This window comes from Sturnira hondurensis, unplaced genomic scaffold, assembly GCF_014824575.4.
Source record: "Sturnira hondurensis isolate 20B ecotype Veracruz unplaced genomic scaffold, ASM1482457v3 Scaffold0016284, whole genome shotgun sequence".
NCBI lineage: Eukaryota > Metazoa > Chordata > Mammalia > Chiroptera > Phyllostomidae > Sturnira > Sturnira hondurensis.
In genome coordinates, this window is record NW_028088915.1 from 4794706 (window position 1) to 4815819 (window position 21114).

Genomic DNA, 21114 nt, shown 5'->3' on the forward strand with positions numbered 1-21114 from the left:
TTCGCCCCCTGGGGCCTGTGTGGTTTGTCTCACTGTGCGGGAATGTGCAATTGCAGTCAGTCTGCCCCACACCCTGACTGGGTCCGGGCTACTTGCGCGCCTAGGTCTGGGGATCTTTCCTGCCCGACCCTGCTCCGCTGCTGGCTCTGCCCCTCTTACCGTCCAGGTTGAACGGTTAGTGGTTGTCGGACTTCCATATCATTCAATTTTCTGCTTTTTGGCTGTGTCTTTGTTCTCCAAACCTTTGTTGTATTCAAACTTGGTTGTGGGAGAAGGCAGTGTTTCCACCTATGCCTCCATCTTGGCGGAATGAGAATGGGTTTATTTTCACATATTTTTAAGATTTATTTACTTTCAGAGTGGGAGAAAGAGGAGAAACATCAGTGTGGTTGCCTCTTGCACACTCCCAACCAGGGACCTGACCTGCGACCCAGGCATGTGCCCTAACTGGGAATCGAACTGGTGACCTTTTGCTTCACAGGCCAGTACTCAGTCCACTGAGCCACACTAGCTAGGGCCATATTTTTTCTTTTATAGTTCTGTAGTCTTTGGGAAATTACTGGGATGGGCCAAAGTAAGTTTACAGTTGTTCATATGGAAAGACACCTAATAAAAGAATAAACTGTTTTGCATATTCACAACTGTAAACCTACTTTTGCCCACCTCTGTATATATTCCTTTTTTTTTAAATCCTCACCTTATTGCTTTTTAAAGAGAAGGGAAGGGAGGACAAGAGACATGGATCAGTTGCCTCTCATACAGGTCCCAACCAGGGACTGAAGCTGCAGCCCAGGGACGTGCCCTGACTGGGAATCAGCCCATGGCCTGTTTGTGGGATGATGCTCCAACGGAGTCACACCAGCCAGGGCAACATCATTTTTGTAATTAAACAACAGAAACCCCAACAAACCTGAGTTCCCTATTTTAAACAAACAGGAGGAAAAAGCCCTAATATTCTGGCATGGCCAACTCACTGCATGGATGAGCTAGGCATCCAATCTTAATGGTTATCTAAATGTGAATAGAGTGATTATCACATGGCATTGTTTCTTAGTGCTTGCAAAAGGTACTTAAATTTTTTTTGGTTAAGTATATACCTGGAATTTTATATCACACATATGAAGAACAATGAATAACTTCAATCATATATGTACTCCACTGTGTTGATTGTTCGTTGAAGGTGCAGAAGGATGGAAGCTGGGCTGAGGTTGTGGTCTCGCCTCTCCCCTGACCCCAAAGAGGCCAGACTTTAAGGTTGTTTCAGAAGAGCCTCTTCAATTTTATCAAAAATAACAAACAAAACTCCAAACCTAGTAATAGCATGTTAATAGTTTTAACACAGTGACTTTTTTTATTTTAAGCTGTTTATTGTAAGATAATTTACAAATATCTTGCTGTCCTTAGTAATTTAAACAATGAACCAACAATTTCTTCTGACCAGGACAGCAGTAAGCTAAAACCACATCAGCTGGCTCAATTTCTCTTCTTTACCTGAAAAACAAAGTACAGAATAAAGATTAATAAGTATTTTTGGAAAAAATCATGACATTAAGAGATAATACAGGGAGTGTTGCTTGTCTGTTACCATACAGCTAATGTATGTTTTTGTCTATTAATTTCATGCTATGTACGAACTACCATAATCAACCTATGGCCTATGAGAAACATGTAAGGTAATATACTTAAAGCCATTGTTGGAAGTTTACAGTGTATTTTTTCTTGTTATATATATATGTTATACAACACTCAAGAATTTTTTTTCTTGAGAAAAGGGTATAAAATGCGAAATCCACTCTTGATAACTGAAAATTGCCAATTGTTTTTGAGTACTTTATTATATTGGGTGTCTTGTCTTTCTTAGGCTTTTTAGTTAGGTTATGAATAATATATTAGATACTTTGGGATTTTAGTTGGGATTTAACATAGTTTGCATTTTAATTCTTTGGTTCTTTGTTTCTATTAACCCATGGCATTATTTTAATAAGTGTTATAATAGCAACCTATAAGAAATTTTGAAAAAGATGACCCATATTTAAGTGGGGGTTAAAGAACTGAGTTTACATAATAAAATGTTACTCTACACTAGTGGCTCTCAAATTTTGGTCTGGGGACCCTTTCATAGGATCCATGAGGGGAAGACCACTTCCATAATAATGTTATTTGCCTGTTTTAGTCTTATTCTCGGGAGTATCTGGCAGTTTTCAGAATGTGATATCCTAATGGCATGAATACATAAAAAGATGAGAATGTTGCTGTTTTTTTTTACGTTTGAGAACCACTACTCCTCACCAATCTATATTTAATATCTCAAACTAATTCCAATTGTCTATACTTAAGGTTTACCTGAAAAAGCCCCCCAGCATTGCCCACTTATGCGCTCCCGTAAGTTGGCTGCTACTGTGAACAGGCCCAGCAATCTAAACCTCTCATCAGTGTCACTGCTGCCAAATTAGCTTCAGCCCTAACGGGGTCTGTTTTCCGAGAGGGGTATGGGAAGAGTGTGTGAAATTTTACCACTTTACCTCTTGTCTGAGGACGAAACTCGGTTTCATTAATCCCTGGTTATTATATTAGAAGAAAGAGACAAACACAAACAAGCTGGTCAAAAGGCAATCCATGCTAGTTAATTCATGTACAATTTCCAACTAAAGAGGTCTGTTTCCTCATTTGTTACCTTGAGGATATCACATACTTACCAAAATATTCCTTTAAAAGAGTCAATCAGTATATTAAAAAAAGTTACAGATCTCAATCTGGTTAGAGGCAATAAAGCCACATTCATGCAAGTAGGCAAGACTGAAAGTATAATTGAAATCACTACTTTTCCTATAAATAGCATACAATATATTGTAAGTTTTAGGCTGGCAACTAATATCTGACACCTCAAACATTATGGTTTATTCATGCTTTTTATTTTATTACTAAAGAGCCAAATGTGTTTGTGTTAAACATCATTAAAGTCTTTAACCAGAATAAACTGATAGGTTAGAAAGCATGCAAGTCCATTCATAAAAACAATCCAATCTTGGGGCTACAGAGCTACCTTTTTTTTTTAAAGAAAGATTTTATTTTTAGAGAGAAGGGAAAGGAAGGAGAAAAAACAGGAACAAACATCTATATGAGAAACATAGATTGGATGCCTCTGGTGCTTCTCCAACTGGGGACCTAGCCTGCAACCCAGGCATGTGCCCTGACCAGGAATCAAACCAGTAACCTTTTGCTTTTTGCAGGAGGACACCCAACCAATAAGCCACATTGATCAGGGCCAGAGCTGACGTTTTATAAACAATGTAGAAGGCCTTTCTAAAAGGTGACAATTTAATGGTTAATTTCCAATTATTGGAGTTCTTTTATTCTCAGTTTTATGTCTTAAACCTCCTGCCCCCTATTTCCCTTGATTTGCTGCTTTGTAGTAAGGTTCCCCACATTTTTAATCTAGAAAGCCCCTAGTCTGCAATTTGGCATAAGGTATATCCTCATACTTTATTTCCAGCTTTCCTCTTTTAAAAAAGAGCAGAAAAAGAACTCTGGTTCTCTGTATCTTACAGCCCTGAACCTTCGGAATGCAGTCTTTCCTCCAGGCCTTCCCACACTTGCCATCCAAGAAGAAATTGGCTTAGCATTGGCATTAGGACGTATAACAAGGAGGATAATGAGTAATATAATTATTTAATCCTTGGATTAGTCCCCGTGTTCTAGATGACAAAGTTGAGTTGCAGAGGTGTACCTTAACCAAGTTTTAAAAAGACATTAGGTGGCAGGGCCACTCATTGCACAGTAGTCTATGATGCTACTAAAACATTAGGGACCAGGCTGAGTGATGGGTTAGTCCATCAAGGAAGGATCCTTAAGATAGCAAAGCTGCCCTGGCTGGTGTAGCTCAGTGGATTGAGCACAGGCCTGCGAACCAGACAATCAGGGTTTGATTCCCAGTCAGGGCACATGCTTGGGTTGCAGGCCAGTTTCCGGCAGGNAATGCAGTCTTTCCTCCAGGCCTTCCCACACTTGCCATCCAAGAAGAAATTGGCTTAGCATTGGCATTAGGACGTATAACAAGGAGGATAATGAGTAATATAATTATTTAATCCTTGGATTAGTCCCCGTGTTCTAGATGACAAAGTTGAGTTGCAGAGGTGTATCTTAACCAAGTTTTAAAAAGACATTAGGTGGCAGGGCCACTCACTGCACAGTAGTCTATGATGCTACTAAAACATTAGGGACCAGGCTGAGTGATGGGTTAGCCCATCAAGGAAGGATCCTTAAGATAGCAAAGCTGCCCTGGCTGGTGTAGCTCAGTGGATTGAGCACAGGCCTGCGAACCAGACAATCGCGGTTTGATTCCCAGTCAGGGCACATGCTTGGGTTGCAGGCCAGTTTCCGGCAGGAGCCAGTTCCCTGCAGGGGATGCAAGAGAAGCAATCATACATTGATGTTTCCTTCCTCTCTCCTTCCCTTCCCCTCTAAAGATAAATAAATAAAATATTTAAAAAAAAAAAAGACAGCAGAGCTGATGTAACTAGTAACTTATAGAATGGTCTCAGTAGGTTTTACTTGTGTCTCCCAGTTTCTATCCTTGAGAGACAATACTTAAGGACCAATTTAAATTTTACCTTAGTGATGAACCTTCCTTAATTCTTAAATATGAACCTATGTTTTCACATATCAATAAAATGTTATTTCTCCCTCTTCTGAACTTCCAGTTCTTAATATACTTATGGCATGTTTTTCATTCACTTAACCACCATTTATTGAGAAAGTATGTGCAGGTGATGGGCCTACAAAAATAAGACAGTCCCTCCTAAGCCTAGGACCACAGAAAGGCAATTCCTAAAAAAATGTTTAGTGCTAATAAAGAGAAGCACAGGATGCTAGAAGGGTACCCCACCCAAACTATGCAAGAGGGTTTTCTGGAGGAAAGGATTCCCCCCAGCTAAGTTAGGAAGGATAGACAAGAATCAGTCCAATGAAGTACCAAGCGTGCAAGGGGAGAAAAGAATGGCATTTGAGGCAAAAACACGTGCCACCCTGAAGGTGAGAGGGCATGATGTGTTAGTAGAACTGGAAGTAGATCAATGTGGCTCAAGTTTTAGGAAAGTGAGAAATGGCAGTGGTAAGAGGCTAGACTATAAAGTGTTGGTGGCCAGAAACCATAGGTTCATATACGCATACATCAAGCAAAGCTGTTTCTGCAGGATAATGTGAGAGAATGGGTTTCTATCATCTTCATCATACCACTCTGTCACTGGGTCAGCAATTTTTTCTGTGAATGGCTAGACAGTTAAGTACTTTAGGCTTTGTGGGTCACACACTGTCTCTCTTTTTATAACCCTTTAAAAATATGAAAACCAGGCCCTGGCTGGGAACTCAGTTGGTTACAGCATTCTCCAGATATGCCAAGGTTGCAGTCTGACATATGGTCAGGGCACATACAAGAAACAACCAATGAATGCATAAATAAGTGGAACAACAAATCAATGTTTCTCCCTCAAATCAATTTAAAAAGTAAAAGAAAACCATTCTTAGCTCTGTGCCTCAGTTTGCTGACTTTCATTCTACTGCAATTTCAAATATCCTCCCTGTCTAGGCTGTGAGCTTTTTTGAGGGCAAATAATGTCACTGTTACATCCTCAGTGCCTAGCACAGGGTTACACAATTAAAAGACTCTCAAAATACATATTTCTTAACCCTGGAGAAAAACAACAAGGATCTGCAGTAAACGAGCATAAAGGAGAAAAAGTCATGGGCTATTCAGAAAGTAAAACTTAGAGAACTTGGTGACCAGTTAGTAGGAGGGGACAAAGAATGAGTCAAAGACACCTTCTACACATTTGATCCTTCATCACAATTATCTGCACATTGTTTAATCCCATTAGACAATAAATACCCTGCAAGGATCACATCCTTTAACAATTATACTTTGCATATAGTAAGTGTGCAATTAATAATTTTTGGAATAGACATCTCATTATCTTAATCCTGGTTTCACAAACAATATTCTCTTGAGGAAAGTGGTACACTGACTTCCGGTGCTGACATAAAAAAATTAATAATTTTAAAAGACAGATTTTATAAATGATACTGAATTGTCCACATCCCTATTCCTAATGCTTTAGGAATGTGAAAGCTAACAATACATTGATTCCTAAAATAAGAAACTAAGCCTGAAACAATCATAATAAACCAGAGATTCCATTTTCACCAAATTTTTATATCCTAACAGTAGGGATGGATATAAAACTAAGAAATGGATCACTGCATCTTTAACAGGCAAAACAAATCCAAAGACTTTTAAACATCCAAAGGTTAACTAGCAGACTGAAGGCAATCTATGAGTACTTACAGAGCTGCAGCACCGGAGATGATTTCAATCAGCTCCTTTGTAATGACAGCTTGGCGGGTACGGTTGAAGGTCAAAGTCAATTTGTCGATCATCTCAGCTACAAACAAAACAAAGCAAAAAGATTAGACAACATTTACAACTAACAAGAAAGGAATATTTCATTAATTTAGTCATAGCTGTATGTTGCTCAATGTAACAATAAGATTTGGGGGTGTTTGTTTTTGTTTTTCGTGGGAGGGACAGGAGTGGTGCCAAAGTTGTCCCCCCAAAATTTCAAGATGATATTTTTAAATATCTGGTGAGTACCTTTTCCAAGTTCTTGCAAATGTACTGCCTTCCAAGTAAGAGATACCTCCTTTAAGGCATACAGTATTACTTCTCTATCTTTTCAGATGAGAAAATTCAAGGAAAAAGATAGTATTTGGTCAAAAGTTTCATGGTACCAGCAGTAAAGCCTAGGACTAGGTCCTAGCTCTCTTGCTTCTCGAGCTACCTAAAGAACGGTCACGTTTTTGATGTGAGGGTCTTCATGCCACTCCCCGCAGCAGAATTTTCTCAGAAATCTATTGTGTGCTTACAAGCGTTCTTGCTTGCGTTGTCCATGGCTGTCATCCTGGCGCTTTGCTCACTCGTGGTAGATTCCTTCAGAGAATAGTAAATGATGTTGGCCAGACTGTATTCCTGGTAATTCTGCAGTACGTCGGCATCAATGTCGTCATAGATACTCATGCTCTCTGTTAAAACAAGTGGTACATATCTCTGACTTAAATCAGTACAAAAACTGATTTAATCAAAATGACTTACTATTATAAAAATCCTCTATAATTACTGAGCAGGAATAAGTGTAAAGTCAAAAGACTCAGTTCTAACAATATCATCTATTTTCACAATGTAGAATACAACAGACTTTCAGCAAAATATGTAAACAAAGCACTGGATATTTAAAATAACTACTACATTTTATGGGCATGAAGTTGTCTAAATAACATCTATTTGAGTGCCTGGCACAAAGCCAGTTTTTTTTAAAATAAATTAAGAACAAAAACTAGTATAGTATAATACAAAAATTTCAATTCAGGCTTTTGATTACTGGAGAAATTATAAAGTGTCAGGAAAATGAAAGCAGAAAAATGTTTCATTACAGTAACATGGTGAAAACATTGCTGTTTCATCAAACTTAAGATACTACAGGTTATGATCCATATCTGATGTAACATTAAGAAAATAACATAGCCAATTAAAAATGATACGCTGTTGACTAGGAGAAGCATCCCAATTTCAGAGATGTAAACAAGTGTACATCTTAGAACAGATGAAACACGATACACAAAAGGGGACTTGGGAAAATAAAATCATTTCCAGAACACTGTTTCTAGAATGCTTCACTGAGTAATGGTGACTCTATTCAAATGATAAAACAAAAACTTACTGGGCCAATGTATATGAATGCTGTGGACACTGTTCTAATCTCTATTCTAGAGCTTCAGATTAATTGGAGGTTAAGGTAGAGTTTGCATACAGAGACTGCAAAGCCAATGTCTAGCTAGGCTCTCTAACACAAGGACAGAAAACATATCTAATGAATGCCCTCAATAGATACTTAATTAGTTCAATTAATGAAGAGAGTAAGAGTAGCCAAACAATGCAGATTAACACATCATGGAAGCCATTAACAAATGTTGATAGAAACAGCCCAATATCATTTTGCTCCTGACAAACTATTTTCCTAAATGTACAAATCTCCCCTTTCTTTGTGGAAAAATACCTGTCGTACAAAAACTACGTACCAGCACTTGCAATGGTATTAAGAGAAAAGATGGGCTTTTCTTCTGTTTTGTAGGAGATGACAGACCTAGAAATGACAACAAATGCAAATTTCAAAATATTAACTTTTAAACTGTTAACATTTACTCATTTTAAAATATGAACATAAACATAAAAAGCTTTGATTTCTAAAATTTCCTTGCCTGAATCGATTAAAGATGATCGATCCTTCATCAAATTCATACCCAGAATTTAGTAATTCCAGGGCAATGACTGATGCATCTCCAAAAGTAGGAGGTTTCCTTCCCACTTCTTTGAATGTCACCAGAAACTGGTCAGAATGAGTCCTATGAGAAATACAAGAGAGCACATAAAATAGTTCAATGGATTTTTTCCTTCTAAAAGAATGTAGGAAAACAAGGAAGAAATCACTATGGATCAAGCAATTTTTTGCTTGGGGGGCGGGGCGGCTGGTGTGTTCACTGAATTAACTTGTTCCATAATTATCATGACTATTACTTTTCTTCAGCACCTGCACAGAACTAAGGACTAATAATCAGGCCTTTCTTATTTTATATTTCTCTATGCCTTTATTTTTCTTCTTCCAGTCTTAATTAACTGTTGTTCATTCTGACATTTGTAGACTGTGATAGCTCCTCAAAGTTCACTCTTCATTTTCTTTTAAATTTTTTATTTATCTTTAGAGGGGAAGGGAAGAAGAGAGGGACAGAAATATCAATCAATGTATGGTTGCCTCTTGTGCATCCCCTGCTGGGAACTGGCCTGCAACCCAGGCATGTGCCCTGACTGGGAATCGAACCGCGATCCTCTGGTTTGCAGGCCTGCGATCAATCCACTGAGCTCCACCAGCCAGGCTCATTCCTTATTTTTAAAAATGTCAATAGCTTTTGATATTAACATTGCACTCCACTTATGGCTTGGCTGAAGAAGCAAAACACAAGTAGAAAATGGGAGAAATCTATATATTCCAGTATATACTGGTAAAAAAACAAAACAAAAAGGGTATAACCTACCCTTTTACCCATAATACATATTTAAATTACCTATGAAGTATACCCCTGATTTTATCTCCAATTCCAACAATTTTAACTTCTTTCCCAGCTGCTGTGAGCGTAGCCACCTCACTTTTCATCTGTTTAGCGACTGAGGAGTGGATAGCACCACAAAGCCCTCTATCTGAGGACACACCGATAAGGAGGTGTTTCTTCTTTTCTTCAGGCCCCTTAATATCAGCCTTTTCATACAGAGCTTAAAAACAAACAAAAAGCAAAGCAAGAATTTTTATATGTAATTCATACTAAATATAGTAATCCCCAGTTTACAAAAAAGCTGGCTGTTTTCAAAATGATGCATTAAAATTTCGGTGGCATTTGACTAATATAATCAAACCCCCGTGTACTTATTCCATTAACAATTAAAATTAAAACCAAAAAGGTTTAAATCTCTATATAACAAAGGTTCCTAAGGGCTCAATAATGGCGACTTTATCTTAAATATTGACTAAAAGATATCCCTGGTACCATTAAAGAACTTTTAATGACGCCAGAATTATAGAGGTGTAACAACTTATTTACTATCAGACTTCTATATAATGTAAATCCTCAGTATACAACATGTCTGAAAAAAACTAGGAAGCAAATCTTTGCTAACCTGTTTATATAACCTGCATATCAAGCTCTTATAAAAATCAATAATATCCTTAGGTGAGGATAAAATAAAAAAACTGGTGATGTTAAAATAATGATGCCAATTTCATGTGTGGGGTTACTTTAACAACCTCACTTTGTTGGTCTAGTTTTCCAGGAAGCAAAGGCCAAGAGAAGATTCAGTAGGATAAAATATACATGGACTTTACTAGGAGATATGCCTGTGAGAAAACAGGAAGTCAGAGCCATCATACCATGCTGCAGGTCTGAGCCATGGAAAGAAAGGTTGAGAGGCAGCTTCCCAGATCACTGTGCAATTTAAGGGAAGTCAGTAAAGCTGCTGGGAACCCCAGGTCTCCCAAGAACACGCCTGCCTCTATCAGCCTGTGCTCAGGTGCAGGCCAGGAGCAGGCCACAGAAAACATGGCATGGAAGCAAACGCAGGATGGACTTCAGCAGCTGGTGCTCACTGTAGTTGCAAGGTCCATCTTCATGGCTACCACATTCACCCATTTCAACAGAATTCCTACCACTACCTTTTTCAGTATAGAGCAGTGATTTTCAAATTTCAATATCTGAGATGCTCAATAAAAAGCAGACAGATGCTCAACTCCAAAGTTGAGTAGAGTTGAGTGGGGAGAATATTTCTTTTAAGTTTCTTCGTATATTTTATATTGTACAGTATAAAATACCTACTTTACAGTTTTAAAAGATTTTATTTATTTATTTTTTAGAAAGGGAAGGAAAAAGAGGAGAGAAACATCCATGTCTGGTTGCCGCTCACATGCCCTCTACGGGGTACCTGGCCCACAAACCCAGGCATGTGCCCTGACTGGGGATCGAACTGGTGACCCTCTGAATTGCAGGCCAGCACTCAACCACTGAGCCACACCAGCCATTTTAAAATATTTAAGTTGATTAGCCACTTAATATTTACCAGTTAGTATATTTTTAGTTTGAAAGACTGAAGTGGATTGGCAACCTCAAGTTCGAGTTTTGGTATTTCTCCACAAATACTATAATCAGATATCTAAGCCAGTTTCTTATTTACTATATAATTTTGTGGTCATAGACTTTTGAAGGGTAACAAATTTATTATACTTGTTAACACCACCAAGTAAAATGACTTTCTTTTTTCATATAAGTAACTAGAGAGTAACTTACCAATGAACATCTGCTGAATCTCGAACTAGATGCTCAGTATTGTGTTAGGCAAGGAAGGAGACATGAAATCAAATAGCTGCAGCTGATAAGAATTATTAAAACCTAACTCAGCAACTCTCCTCTAGGGGAAACTAAGTATGTTGTTTTAAAGCAAGGAGCCATTTCCACTGAGGCCTAGTGCTGTTATCATTTCCTTGAGAAAATATTCTTTAGCAGTATAAATGTATGCTTAAAAAATATGGAAAAACACAAGACAACTACTGCACAGACCAATTTACATCTAATACACAGATAGATTAATATACAGACAGATTAATACACAGATAGATTAATATATTTCAAAATATTAACTTTTAAACTGTTAACATTTACTCATTTTAAAATATGAACATAAACATAAAAAGCTTTGATTTCTAAAATTTCCTTGCCTGAATTGATTAAAGATGATCGATCCTTCATCAAATTCATACCCAGAATTTAGTAATTCCAGGNTGAATCTCGAACTAGATGCTCAGTATTGTGTTAGGCAAGGAAGGAGACATGAAATCAAATAGCTGCAGCTGATAAGAATTATTAAAACCTAACTCAGCAACTCTCCTCTAGGTGAAACTAAGTATGTTGTTTTAAAGCAAGGAGCCATTTCCACTGAGGCCTAGTGCTGTTATCATTTCCTTGAGAAAATATTCTTTAGCAGTATAAATGTATGCTTAAAAAATATGGAAAAACACAAGATAACTACTGCACAGACCAATTTACATCTAATACACAGATAGATTAATATACAGACATTTTAATTTGGAAATAATCAAGTTTCACCTTCTTTATAGTTGATATTTAAACATTGCACTCACATATATAGTCATAGCCTATGTCCATGATTAGTTGGTCAATTCTCCACTGCAGCATACCACCTCCTCCCTACCACGTGGTCCTAAAATACCACATCAGAATAGGATGAAATCAAGCAGTGGAGTTTGATGCTCTATGTTGCTAAATTCTTTTCATGGTACATTGAACAAGGTAGAAAACTTTTCAGAGTACTTAAAAAGTTAACATAATAGGTATCTGATCTCAGGCAAGTTACTTGATGTCACTGAGCTTCAGTTTTTTTCACCTGCAAAGCAGAGGTTGAATCAGTTCCTACCCTCAAAGGGTTGCTGTGAAAAGTGAGTACATGTAGTTCTGGCTGGTGTGGCTCAGTGGACTGAGTGCCAGCCTGTGAACAGAAAGGTCGCTAGTTTGATCCCCAGTCAGCACATGCCTATGTTGCAGTCCAAGTCCCTACTGGAGGTGTACGAGAAGCAACCAATGGATGTATCTCTCACATACTGATGTTCCTCTCCCTCTTTCTCCCTCCCTTCCCCTCTAAAAATAAAAAAATTAAAAAGAAAGGAAAATGAGTACATGTAAAATACTCAGAATAGGCTCACCATCATGGTAAGCACTAAGTGTAAGTCATTAGTAATGACCTTCTTTATGTTAAATAGTTATTTGTAATTTGTGAATTATACTCTTCTCTTACCCAAAGATCCTGTTCCATACACTCGAGCTGGTTTCAGCTCCCTTTCAGCTCGGGCATATTTTGCTGCTGCTACCATTTTCATAGACTTGGTAATTTTCTGGATGTTTTTGATTGACTTCAGTCGCCTGGTAACTGAAAAACGGAAGTGCTATGTTACGATAAAAGAGTTATAATGTCATTTGTGAATATACTGAAATGCAGTATTTTTCTAAACTGCAAGGCAGAATAATTAGCATTTAGACCATCAATTAACAGCATGATGCTAAACTAGGCTTAATGTTACAATGAGTACTAATAAAAGGTCAAACTCAGGTGACAACACAAGAGAATGATAAATCATACATTAAAATGGTATTGAAAATGGCCTTCAACCACATATTCCATTACATTTTTATATATCTACAAATAGTTTTTATTAATTAAAACATTATCATTCTACAGACAATAAATCAGAACCACCATGTTCACCTCTCACTGGTCTTTTCTAAAACAAGTTCAATGCCCCATTTGATGTAGACTTATTTTATTGGTTTTGACCAAATATATAATGGGCTTTAAAAAGCAGTGTAATTTTGAAAGTATTATTTGTCAAAATTTAGTTTTTCTTAATTCACATATTGAGACAAAGTACTTACTATCTTTCAAAGTTGCCATATTTCGAACTTGGATCCTGAGAATAAAGGTTATACAAGTATTTTAGTTTTTTAAAAGATAGCTCAATTATATAACATTAAAAACTCTCAAAGTTACTATGTTTAAAGAACACCCCATAAAGAACTACTCAAATATAGGACTCTGATGTATATATATACATATATAAATTTTAAATTCCTTAATACTGATATACCAAACCCTGTATATCAAAGGCCTCATTTTATTTGACCTAACACAAACTTTTCACTGAAGTCACAATGGCATTCACACATGCCCTATTCCCACCTGCATGTCTTTGCCTGTATTCTTTTCCCAACAGAAAAGTTATTTGCCCTGTTAGGCTACTCAACTCTCAAGGTCAGCCACTATAAAAAAATGCATTCCTTGATTTTCTTGGTTCACCAAAATCTTTTAAAATAACAGTTATATATTATAACACAACAAAATGTGTGAAAGTACCATTTATTTCAACCAATTCTTAGCTTCTCCAATGGAATTCAGTAAACATTTACTAAGTAGTAACTATTCTTCAGGACATGGTCTCTGATCACAAGCAGCACACTATTATAAACGAGATTTAGGAAAACTTAGAGTTACATAAAATTTACATTAGATTTTTCTACAGTCTTTAAAGTATAACACATAAGCCTTAAAATGTAATGTTTCTGACAGATAAGTATGAGAGGATCCCTGCCCTATGGGGGAAGACAACATGTTATCCAACATAAATTATCTTCCAGCCTTTAAATCCATACAAAATACCAGTGTTGGCCAAGTAAGGTCCACGGGAGAACTGAAGAATCAAGAAACAAATGTTTATAAGCCCACAAATCAATTTAGTTTTTCAGTGTATCTTGGACGGCAGTGAAAAGCACAAAATGACTTTGGAATACTGATGACATGCAGACAAAACAGGGGCTGCTGCGGCTTCCAGACAAAAGAAACAAGGATCTGCACTAAGATGTCAGCAAAGCCAACAAGAGACTAAGTGTGAGATCAAGTTCATAAGAATGAAAAGGAAAACAGTAAGAATGACCCAAAATTTTCTGATTGAATGACCTGAGTGGACAGTGTTGTTATTAACCAAGATAGATACGCTGGGTGCAGGTGATCTTCCTGGGAACAATGATTTTGTAAATGATACGGTTAAAAGACCATGGGACCAGGTGGAAATGTCCAATGGGTATGAGAAACATGTGAAGTTTTGAGATTTGAGATACATGTTTGTAACTATCAGTAAACATAGTAGTTGATGCCTCCCCCCCAAAAAGAAAGAAGTGGAAATAGGATTAGAGAAGCAGAGGGACATTCCTAATTCTATGAGGTTAGCATTATCCTAATACCAAAACCATATAAACACAAGAAATAACAATTAGAAAATAACACCTCCCATCAACAGAGGCAAAAATCCTCAACAAAATATTAGCAAATTGAATCCAACAATATATTAAAATGAATTATACACCATGATTAAGTGGGATTTACTCCAGGTATGTAAAGTTCATTCATCATTTAACAATCAAGTATGGTAATATCCATCACGTCAACAGGTTAAAGAAAAATCATATGATCAAGAAATGCAGAAAAAGCATCTGACATAATGTAATGCCCTTTTATGATAAACACCTCTTAACAAATTAAGAAGAAAACTTCCTTAAGCCAATAAATAACATTTACAAAAAACTCTATGGTTTAACAGTGAGAAACTAGAAATTCTCTCCCTAAGATTGGGAAGCACGATAAGGATGTCCTCTCCCACCACTCCTATTCAACATCATACTGGATGTCCTAGTAAATACAGTAAGACAAGAAAAGGAAATAAACGGACACAGACTGGGAGGGAAGAAAAAAACTGTCTTTGTTCATAGGTGATGACTGTCTAGGTAGAACATCACAAAGAATTGGCAAAAAAAAAAGCCCCTGGAACTAATAATCTATTATAGTAAGGTATATACAAAATGTAACCGCTTCTTTTTATATCAGCTATGAACAATTGGAGTTTCAAGTTAAAAAAAACAACAGACTGTACACTTAAAAATGGTTGACATGATAAATTTTACGTATACTTTATAATTAAAAAAACCACAAAGACATATATAAACCTAACAAAATATATATAAGATCTATATGAGGAAAACTGTAAAACTAATAAATGAAAAATCTAAATAACTGGAGAGAGATTCCATATTCATGAATAGAAAGACTCAATGTTGCTAACAGGTCAGTTCTTCCCTATAGATCAAATCTTGATCTATAGATTAATACAATTCCAATCAAAACCTCACAAGTTACTTTTTGACTATCAATAAACCAATCTTAATGCCTATATGAAAAGGCAAAACACCCAGAATGGCCAACACAATAGTGAAGAACAAAGCCAGAGAATGGACACTACTTGATTTCAAGACTTCCTGTAAAATTACAGAAAACAAAAGGCAGGTCGCTGTGGCACTAAGCAGATCAATGAAGGGGAACAGAGCCCAGAAACAGACTCACACCAATACATCAACATAAGTTTGGATAAAATAGCAAAAGTCATTGTGTGGAGAAAGGATTACTCTTTTCTACAAATGGTGCTGGACCACTGGACATTCACATGTAAAAAACTAATAATCTAGAAAATATTTTACACATTTGACAAAAAATAACTCAAAATGGACCACAGATCTAAATATAAAACACAAAACTATAATCTTCTACGAGACTGGACAAGAGAAAATCTAGGTGCTTTGTGTTTGGCCAAGTTTTTAGGTAAAACACCAAAAGCATGATCCATGAAAGCAAAAAATTGATAAGCTGGACTTTATTAAATCTAACAATAACAACTTTTGCTTCTCAAGCCACTGTTAAGAGAATGAAAAGACAAGCTACACACTGGAAGAAAACATTTGCAAAACATGTATCTGATGAAGGACTGTTACCCAAAATATACAAAGAACTTTTAAATTCAACAATAGTATGACCCAAATTTAAAAAATGGGCAAAAGATTGGAACAGAAACCTCACCAAAGATATACAGGAGGCAAATAAGCATATAAAAAAATGTTCAGTATCCTGTGTCATTAGGGAATTACAAACTGAAACAATGAAATACAAGTACAAACCTGTAAGAGTGGCTAAAATTGGAAAAACAGACAATACCAACTGATGAGGAGGATATGGAGTAAAAGGAATTCTCATTACCAGTGGGAATGAAAAAATGGTGTGGCTACTTTGGAAGATTGTTTGGCAGTTTCTTATATATCTTAAATAGTTTGTTTAACTTATGACCCAGCAATCATGCTCCTCCTCAGTATCCTCCATCAGTATCTAACCTATTTTGCTGAAAACTTCTCCTTTGTCTACACAAAAACCAGCACATGAAGCTTACAGCAGCTTTACTCATACTCATCAAAAACCAGAGGCAACCAAGGTGCCCTTCAATGTGAATGAATAAACAAACTGGTAAATCCATACAATGGAGTATTATTCAGAAATAAAAATAAGCTATCAAGCCACAAAAAGACAGGATGAACCTGAACTGCCTATTGCTCAGTGAAAGAGGCCAATCTTTAAAGGCTCTATATACTGATTCTAACTATATGACATTCCCGAAAGAACTATAGCAACAGGAGAAAGGTCAGTGGTGGCCAGGACTGGGGGGACAGATTTTTTAGGGCAGCAGAAATATTCTATATGATACTATAATGGTAGGCTCGCATCATTATGTGTCTATCAAAACCCATAGAGCTATACAATAGGAGTGACCTTAAAGCCTGCACCTCGGTTTACAATGTATTAATACTGATTCCTTAATTTTTGTATATACCACAGTAATGCAAGATGTTAACAGTTGGGGATACTGTTCGAAGTGGGGTGTGGATATACAGAACTCTATACTATACCCTCAATTTTTCTTTAAGTCTAAAACTGTACTAAAAATAAAGTCTGTTAATAATAACTTTAAAATGCAGGTTACAAAATGGTATGTTATATGATCCCATTGTTGTGATTGTGTTTATGTGCATAAAATTAAGTCTGAAAGGTCATAACCAAAACAGTCATCTTTAAAAATCTTGACTTACTACTGGCATTATATTGCTAAAGAAAAATATGGAAATAAGAGGAAAGGGACTTTGTGGAAAATATTGGTTGGGTTAGAATGGATTTACTAAATATTAAGGCTGTTAAATGCTGACAAGAACTACTATTTTGAGTACAGACTTATCGGACATAATGACCATTCCATTAACAAATGGCACTTCAAAACTGACCCCCTTTTTGGTATAAGGACTTTTTCACTCCAAACATTCTAAATTTATAGATTAATAAAAAGTGACATTTGGACATTATAGTTGTAGGCAGACACTCCAACTTAACTGACACAAATTTCTAGTCAGAGAATAAGGTGTGGAACAAATCTGAACTGCATGCCGTATTTGGATGAACACAATGTTTTTGGTTTCCATAGTATTCCAAATGAGGTATGAAAAGATAAGGATCTTTTGTGATTCTTCATGTTTTGCTCATGGCCTAATTTTCTATTTTGAAGTACTCTCATGTTTAGCCTCCATTTGCTTCTAAAAAAGATGTCAATCTATGTTACAATTTTATTTTTTAAGTACAATTTCAGTTCAGAATAATCATGAGCTGATCTGAAATCTCTAGCTTGCCTTGTCTACTGAATATAGAGTATTTACAAACCAAAACTTCTGAATCAGTTTTATGTTCTGGAAAATTGCATCCTGTCTTGATACTCATTTAGGAGATGGAGAAACTAGAAATGTGGATGGAAAAATCAGATTGTGGATTATCATTATCTGCTGACTGTAAAACATTGTTAGAAAAGCTGCAGAAGGCAGTGTGGAGGAAGTTAGCAAGGTTGCTGGATGAATGATTTATCAAAGAATTTTAAGGAGCATATAAATACTGTATAATATAAAAATTAAGGAAGCAGTATCCACTAATTCTTGAGGAATATTATGAAGTATGTCTAATTCTAATATTGAATGCTTGCATGAAGTCCATCACCTGCCCCTCAACCAAAAAAAACGACTCCCTTGCACTTCACCAACCTTCACCCATGATCGTCTTCTTTCACAAGTACAATAAGACTTCTCACATTTTACACAGATACTGTAGTTATAAACTCATTTTCATTTTTCAGTCGGTACACCTGGATCCACACCAGCGTGTCTCTCACTGCTCTTGGTTCTTTACAAATACTGACTCATTTAATCCTCACACTAATCTATTAATTGTGTAGTAATCATCACCTCCATTTAATGGGCAAGGAAATTATATAGAGACATAGACATTAACTTGTCCAAGGTCACACAGCCAGGTAAGAGGCAGTCAGGATACAAACCACAGCCGTTTGGCTCCAGTCCATCTTATACTGTACTCTGCTGCCACATATTTTTTATTTACAAGTAAATATCTGCTGTTACTTTCAGATGGCAATCTTCCATTTCTCTCCTCAAATGCCAACTCTCTTTTCAGTGTACTTAGTTCAATTTATGGCCACTGGTCTTCTATCATAAAATGTTCCATTTTAGAGAATGTGTCGTCAGTAGGAAATAGAGATGTGTTTTCCCCTAATTTGAGACAGAAAAAGCGGAATCTTTTCCTCAAATTTCTCGTTTCCATTTTCTTAATTGCTACTTAAAAAAAAGTTCATTTCTGAAAGTTTAAGGTACTTTCTGATCCCTTAAACAATGAAAATAATTTCATCACCACTTTATTTAGCCTCATGCTTAATGTTGTTCGTATGGAAACATCCTTGAAGCAAAAACTTTAACCACCACCCAGCTGCACATTTAAAAGCTTCCAATAACCAAAACCAAGGGAATGCCCCTTCATGGTTCTGTTAAAGCCAAGGTATTTTGTACCCTTCCGAATTAATTCTGTGGAGTGTTAAACATTAAGACGGCTTTCATTTCTGAATTTAAAGGTCAATTATAATGAATGAGAAGAGAAAGGGTAGAACAGACAGGGAAGACATCAGGCCCCAAGAGTGATAGAAAACACAGAGGACAGAACATGCTTTCCACAGTGGAATACTAATGTTTGATGAATATTTATAATCTACCAATTTAAAGCCAATATTCCAAAGGGATTAAGGTCAGGATTATGACGTCCATTTGATGACTGACATTCCAATTTGGGCCTGTGGCATTACTTGTCTCAGACTTAAGGAGCTCTTATTTAAAACAATTCTTTATTAAAAGATCTTCAAATTGTCTTACAGGGTTTAAAAAAAAGTTATTTCTACAGTGTTATGCAAAATATATTGTCCTTATTGAGGAACTCTTCACATTTCTAAAAGATCAACCTGGATACCACTTAAGGTTTTAAATGTACTGACAGATAACATTAATACACAGTAAGATGGGGGAGGGAGGAGTTTGCTGAGCACCACCGCATGCCTGGAACAGTTCTGCAAGGCTAACTCACTAAGACCATGTCTATTTGTTTAGTTTACCACCACATTTTAGCAACTTAATGCAGAGCAGGAGTCTATCAACAGTGTGCCAAGTGATTTGTAAATGGCACAACTGAGAATTCAACAAAGGTAACTTCCTAATTCTCATGAATCTTCTTTTGCAGTATTAAGGAAAACTGACTCCCAAGGCAAACCCACCAACATTTTTATGTGCGCATTTCACATTACATTAAGTTACTTTCTTACCCTAAAAATCTTGTCTACTGTTTTAAATTTTTTGCTTAATGAAAAACATACTTATTTCAATTAATGCTGTATAGTCCTTTCACATAAACTAGAATACAAAAACCTAGTTTGGTGTTAAAGCTCCTTAGAATTCTCCCTTACTGTAAACCCAGGGAATTGCTACACCCAGCCTATAACTAATAATCTCCTTAGCACTGTGTCTGAAAAGGTCCCAGACTTTGCCTAACATCAAGATATTTCCTTCTTGAGGAAATAACCAAATTATATGGTCCATATTCTACTATATGGTCCCACATCCTTTATCTATTATTCCTAGGCTTTCTAATATGCAACTTTTTTTCGGGAACCAATGCTTAAAATTGTTAAAAATTGCACCGCAGTTAGGTACTTAAATCCACCTCCTGGTCCTCTCAGGACCTTGGGACAATTTCATGACCTTGCAGGGTTACTGCTTCAGCCTAAAGGTTTCAGGATAGCGCAAGGTGTCTTTCTCTTCCTCGACAACATATTTAAGGTCCCTTTTGCACCCAAACTACCCTCGGCCCACGAGGGCACTTACTTGATTCACCAGTGCCCAACAAAGCCCCTACTACGTGGTAGGTGCTTAATAAATGTTCTGGCTGAATCAAACAGCTCTCAAAGTGTTAACTCCGCTCTACGCTGACCCATGCAAACCTTGCCAAACACTGGGTAGTTTCAAAAGGCATCAAGGACTTAAAGCACAACTTAACCTTCCCCTAGATCTTGTCTTCGGTTCTCTCCAACCCCTCACTTTATGGGCCCAGGAAAAGACTGCACCATACTCATTGCCTGGTACAGAACAGGAGCTCCGCACTTGTCAGATGAATGAATACAAGACAGCCCTGAAATTAATTCGGACTAAAGTTTCAACCCCGAGGTCCAAGATGACAACTCCTCGTGGCCCTCATCCCGCCTCAGGAGAAGTGGCGTGACCTTGTGGTCTCTCGAGCCTTTCGCGTGAGCACTCCGAATAGGAGGCGCCTCCCCAGGCCCCGACCTCACCGGGAACAGGGGCCTAGCTTGTCCTGCGACCCTTGTTGCATCCCACTCGCCTCCACCCGATTCCCCTTCCCTTCAATCCAGCTCTTCCATCCCTCGCAACCCTCCGTTCCTACCGCAAGCTGCCATACCATTGCGGCTGCACGGCCCAGGCCGAGATCCCTACGACGCCCGCCCGAGAAAACATGGTGGTAAATGGCCCCGCTGAAGGTCGGTCAGACAGGCCTCAACGCGCATGTGCGAGAGCTTCCCCACGCCCATTCCACCCCGCTTTCTTTTTTAGCCTCGCTTCCTGATACCACGGACGTAAACA

The 21114-nt window shown here is 37.2% G+C and overlaps 1 protein-coding gene across 5 annotated transcripts; it reads right to left on the reverse strand.

The window, feature by feature from the left end:
* Positions 1–1328: 1328 nt before the first annotated feature.
* Positions 1329–21046, reverse strand: ATP5F1C (ATP synthase F1 subunit gamma). 5 transcript variants are annotated; one of them, XM_037065964.1, is made up of 10 exons: positions 20918–21045; positions 13093–13127; positions 12458–12589; positions 9169–9373; positions 8308–8451; positions 8128–8192; positions 6919–7074; positions 6341–6437; positions 2523–2558; positions 1329–1491 (listed from the first exon to the last, which is right to left on the reverse strand). In XM_037065964.1, exons 1-9 carry the CDS (start codon positions 20986–20988, stop codon positions 2552–2554), a joined length of 912 nt encoding a protein of 303 aa, XP_036921859.1. In that variant the 5' UTR covers positions 20989–21045; the 3' UTR covers positions 1329–1491; positions 2523–2551. The 5 variants fall into 5 exon arrangements, with proteins under 5 accessions (XP_036921859.1, XP_036921862.1, XP_036921860.1 ...); XM_037065967.1 differs by having other exon boundaries at positions 20933–21043; XM_037065965.1 differs by lacking the exon at positions 2523–2558 and having other exon boundaries at positions 20918–21046.
* Positions 21047–21114: the final 68 nt, after the last annotated feature.

Bases quoted from the DNA above. Each gene is read 5' to 3' on its own strand.
- ATP5F1C (XM_037065964.1), bottom strand. From the start codon at position 20,988: ATGTTTTCTCGGGCGGGCGTCGTAGGGATCTCGGCCTGGGCCGTGCAG. The intron at 12,590-13,092 runs GTAAGTACTTTG...TCCGTTTTTCAG, and splicing joins TATGGCAACTTTGAAAGATA to TTACCAGGCGACTGAAGTCA. The intron at 7,075-8,127 runs GTACGTAGTTTT...TTGTTTTAACAG, and splicing joins TAATACCATTGCAAGTGCTG to AGAGCATGAGTATCTATGAC.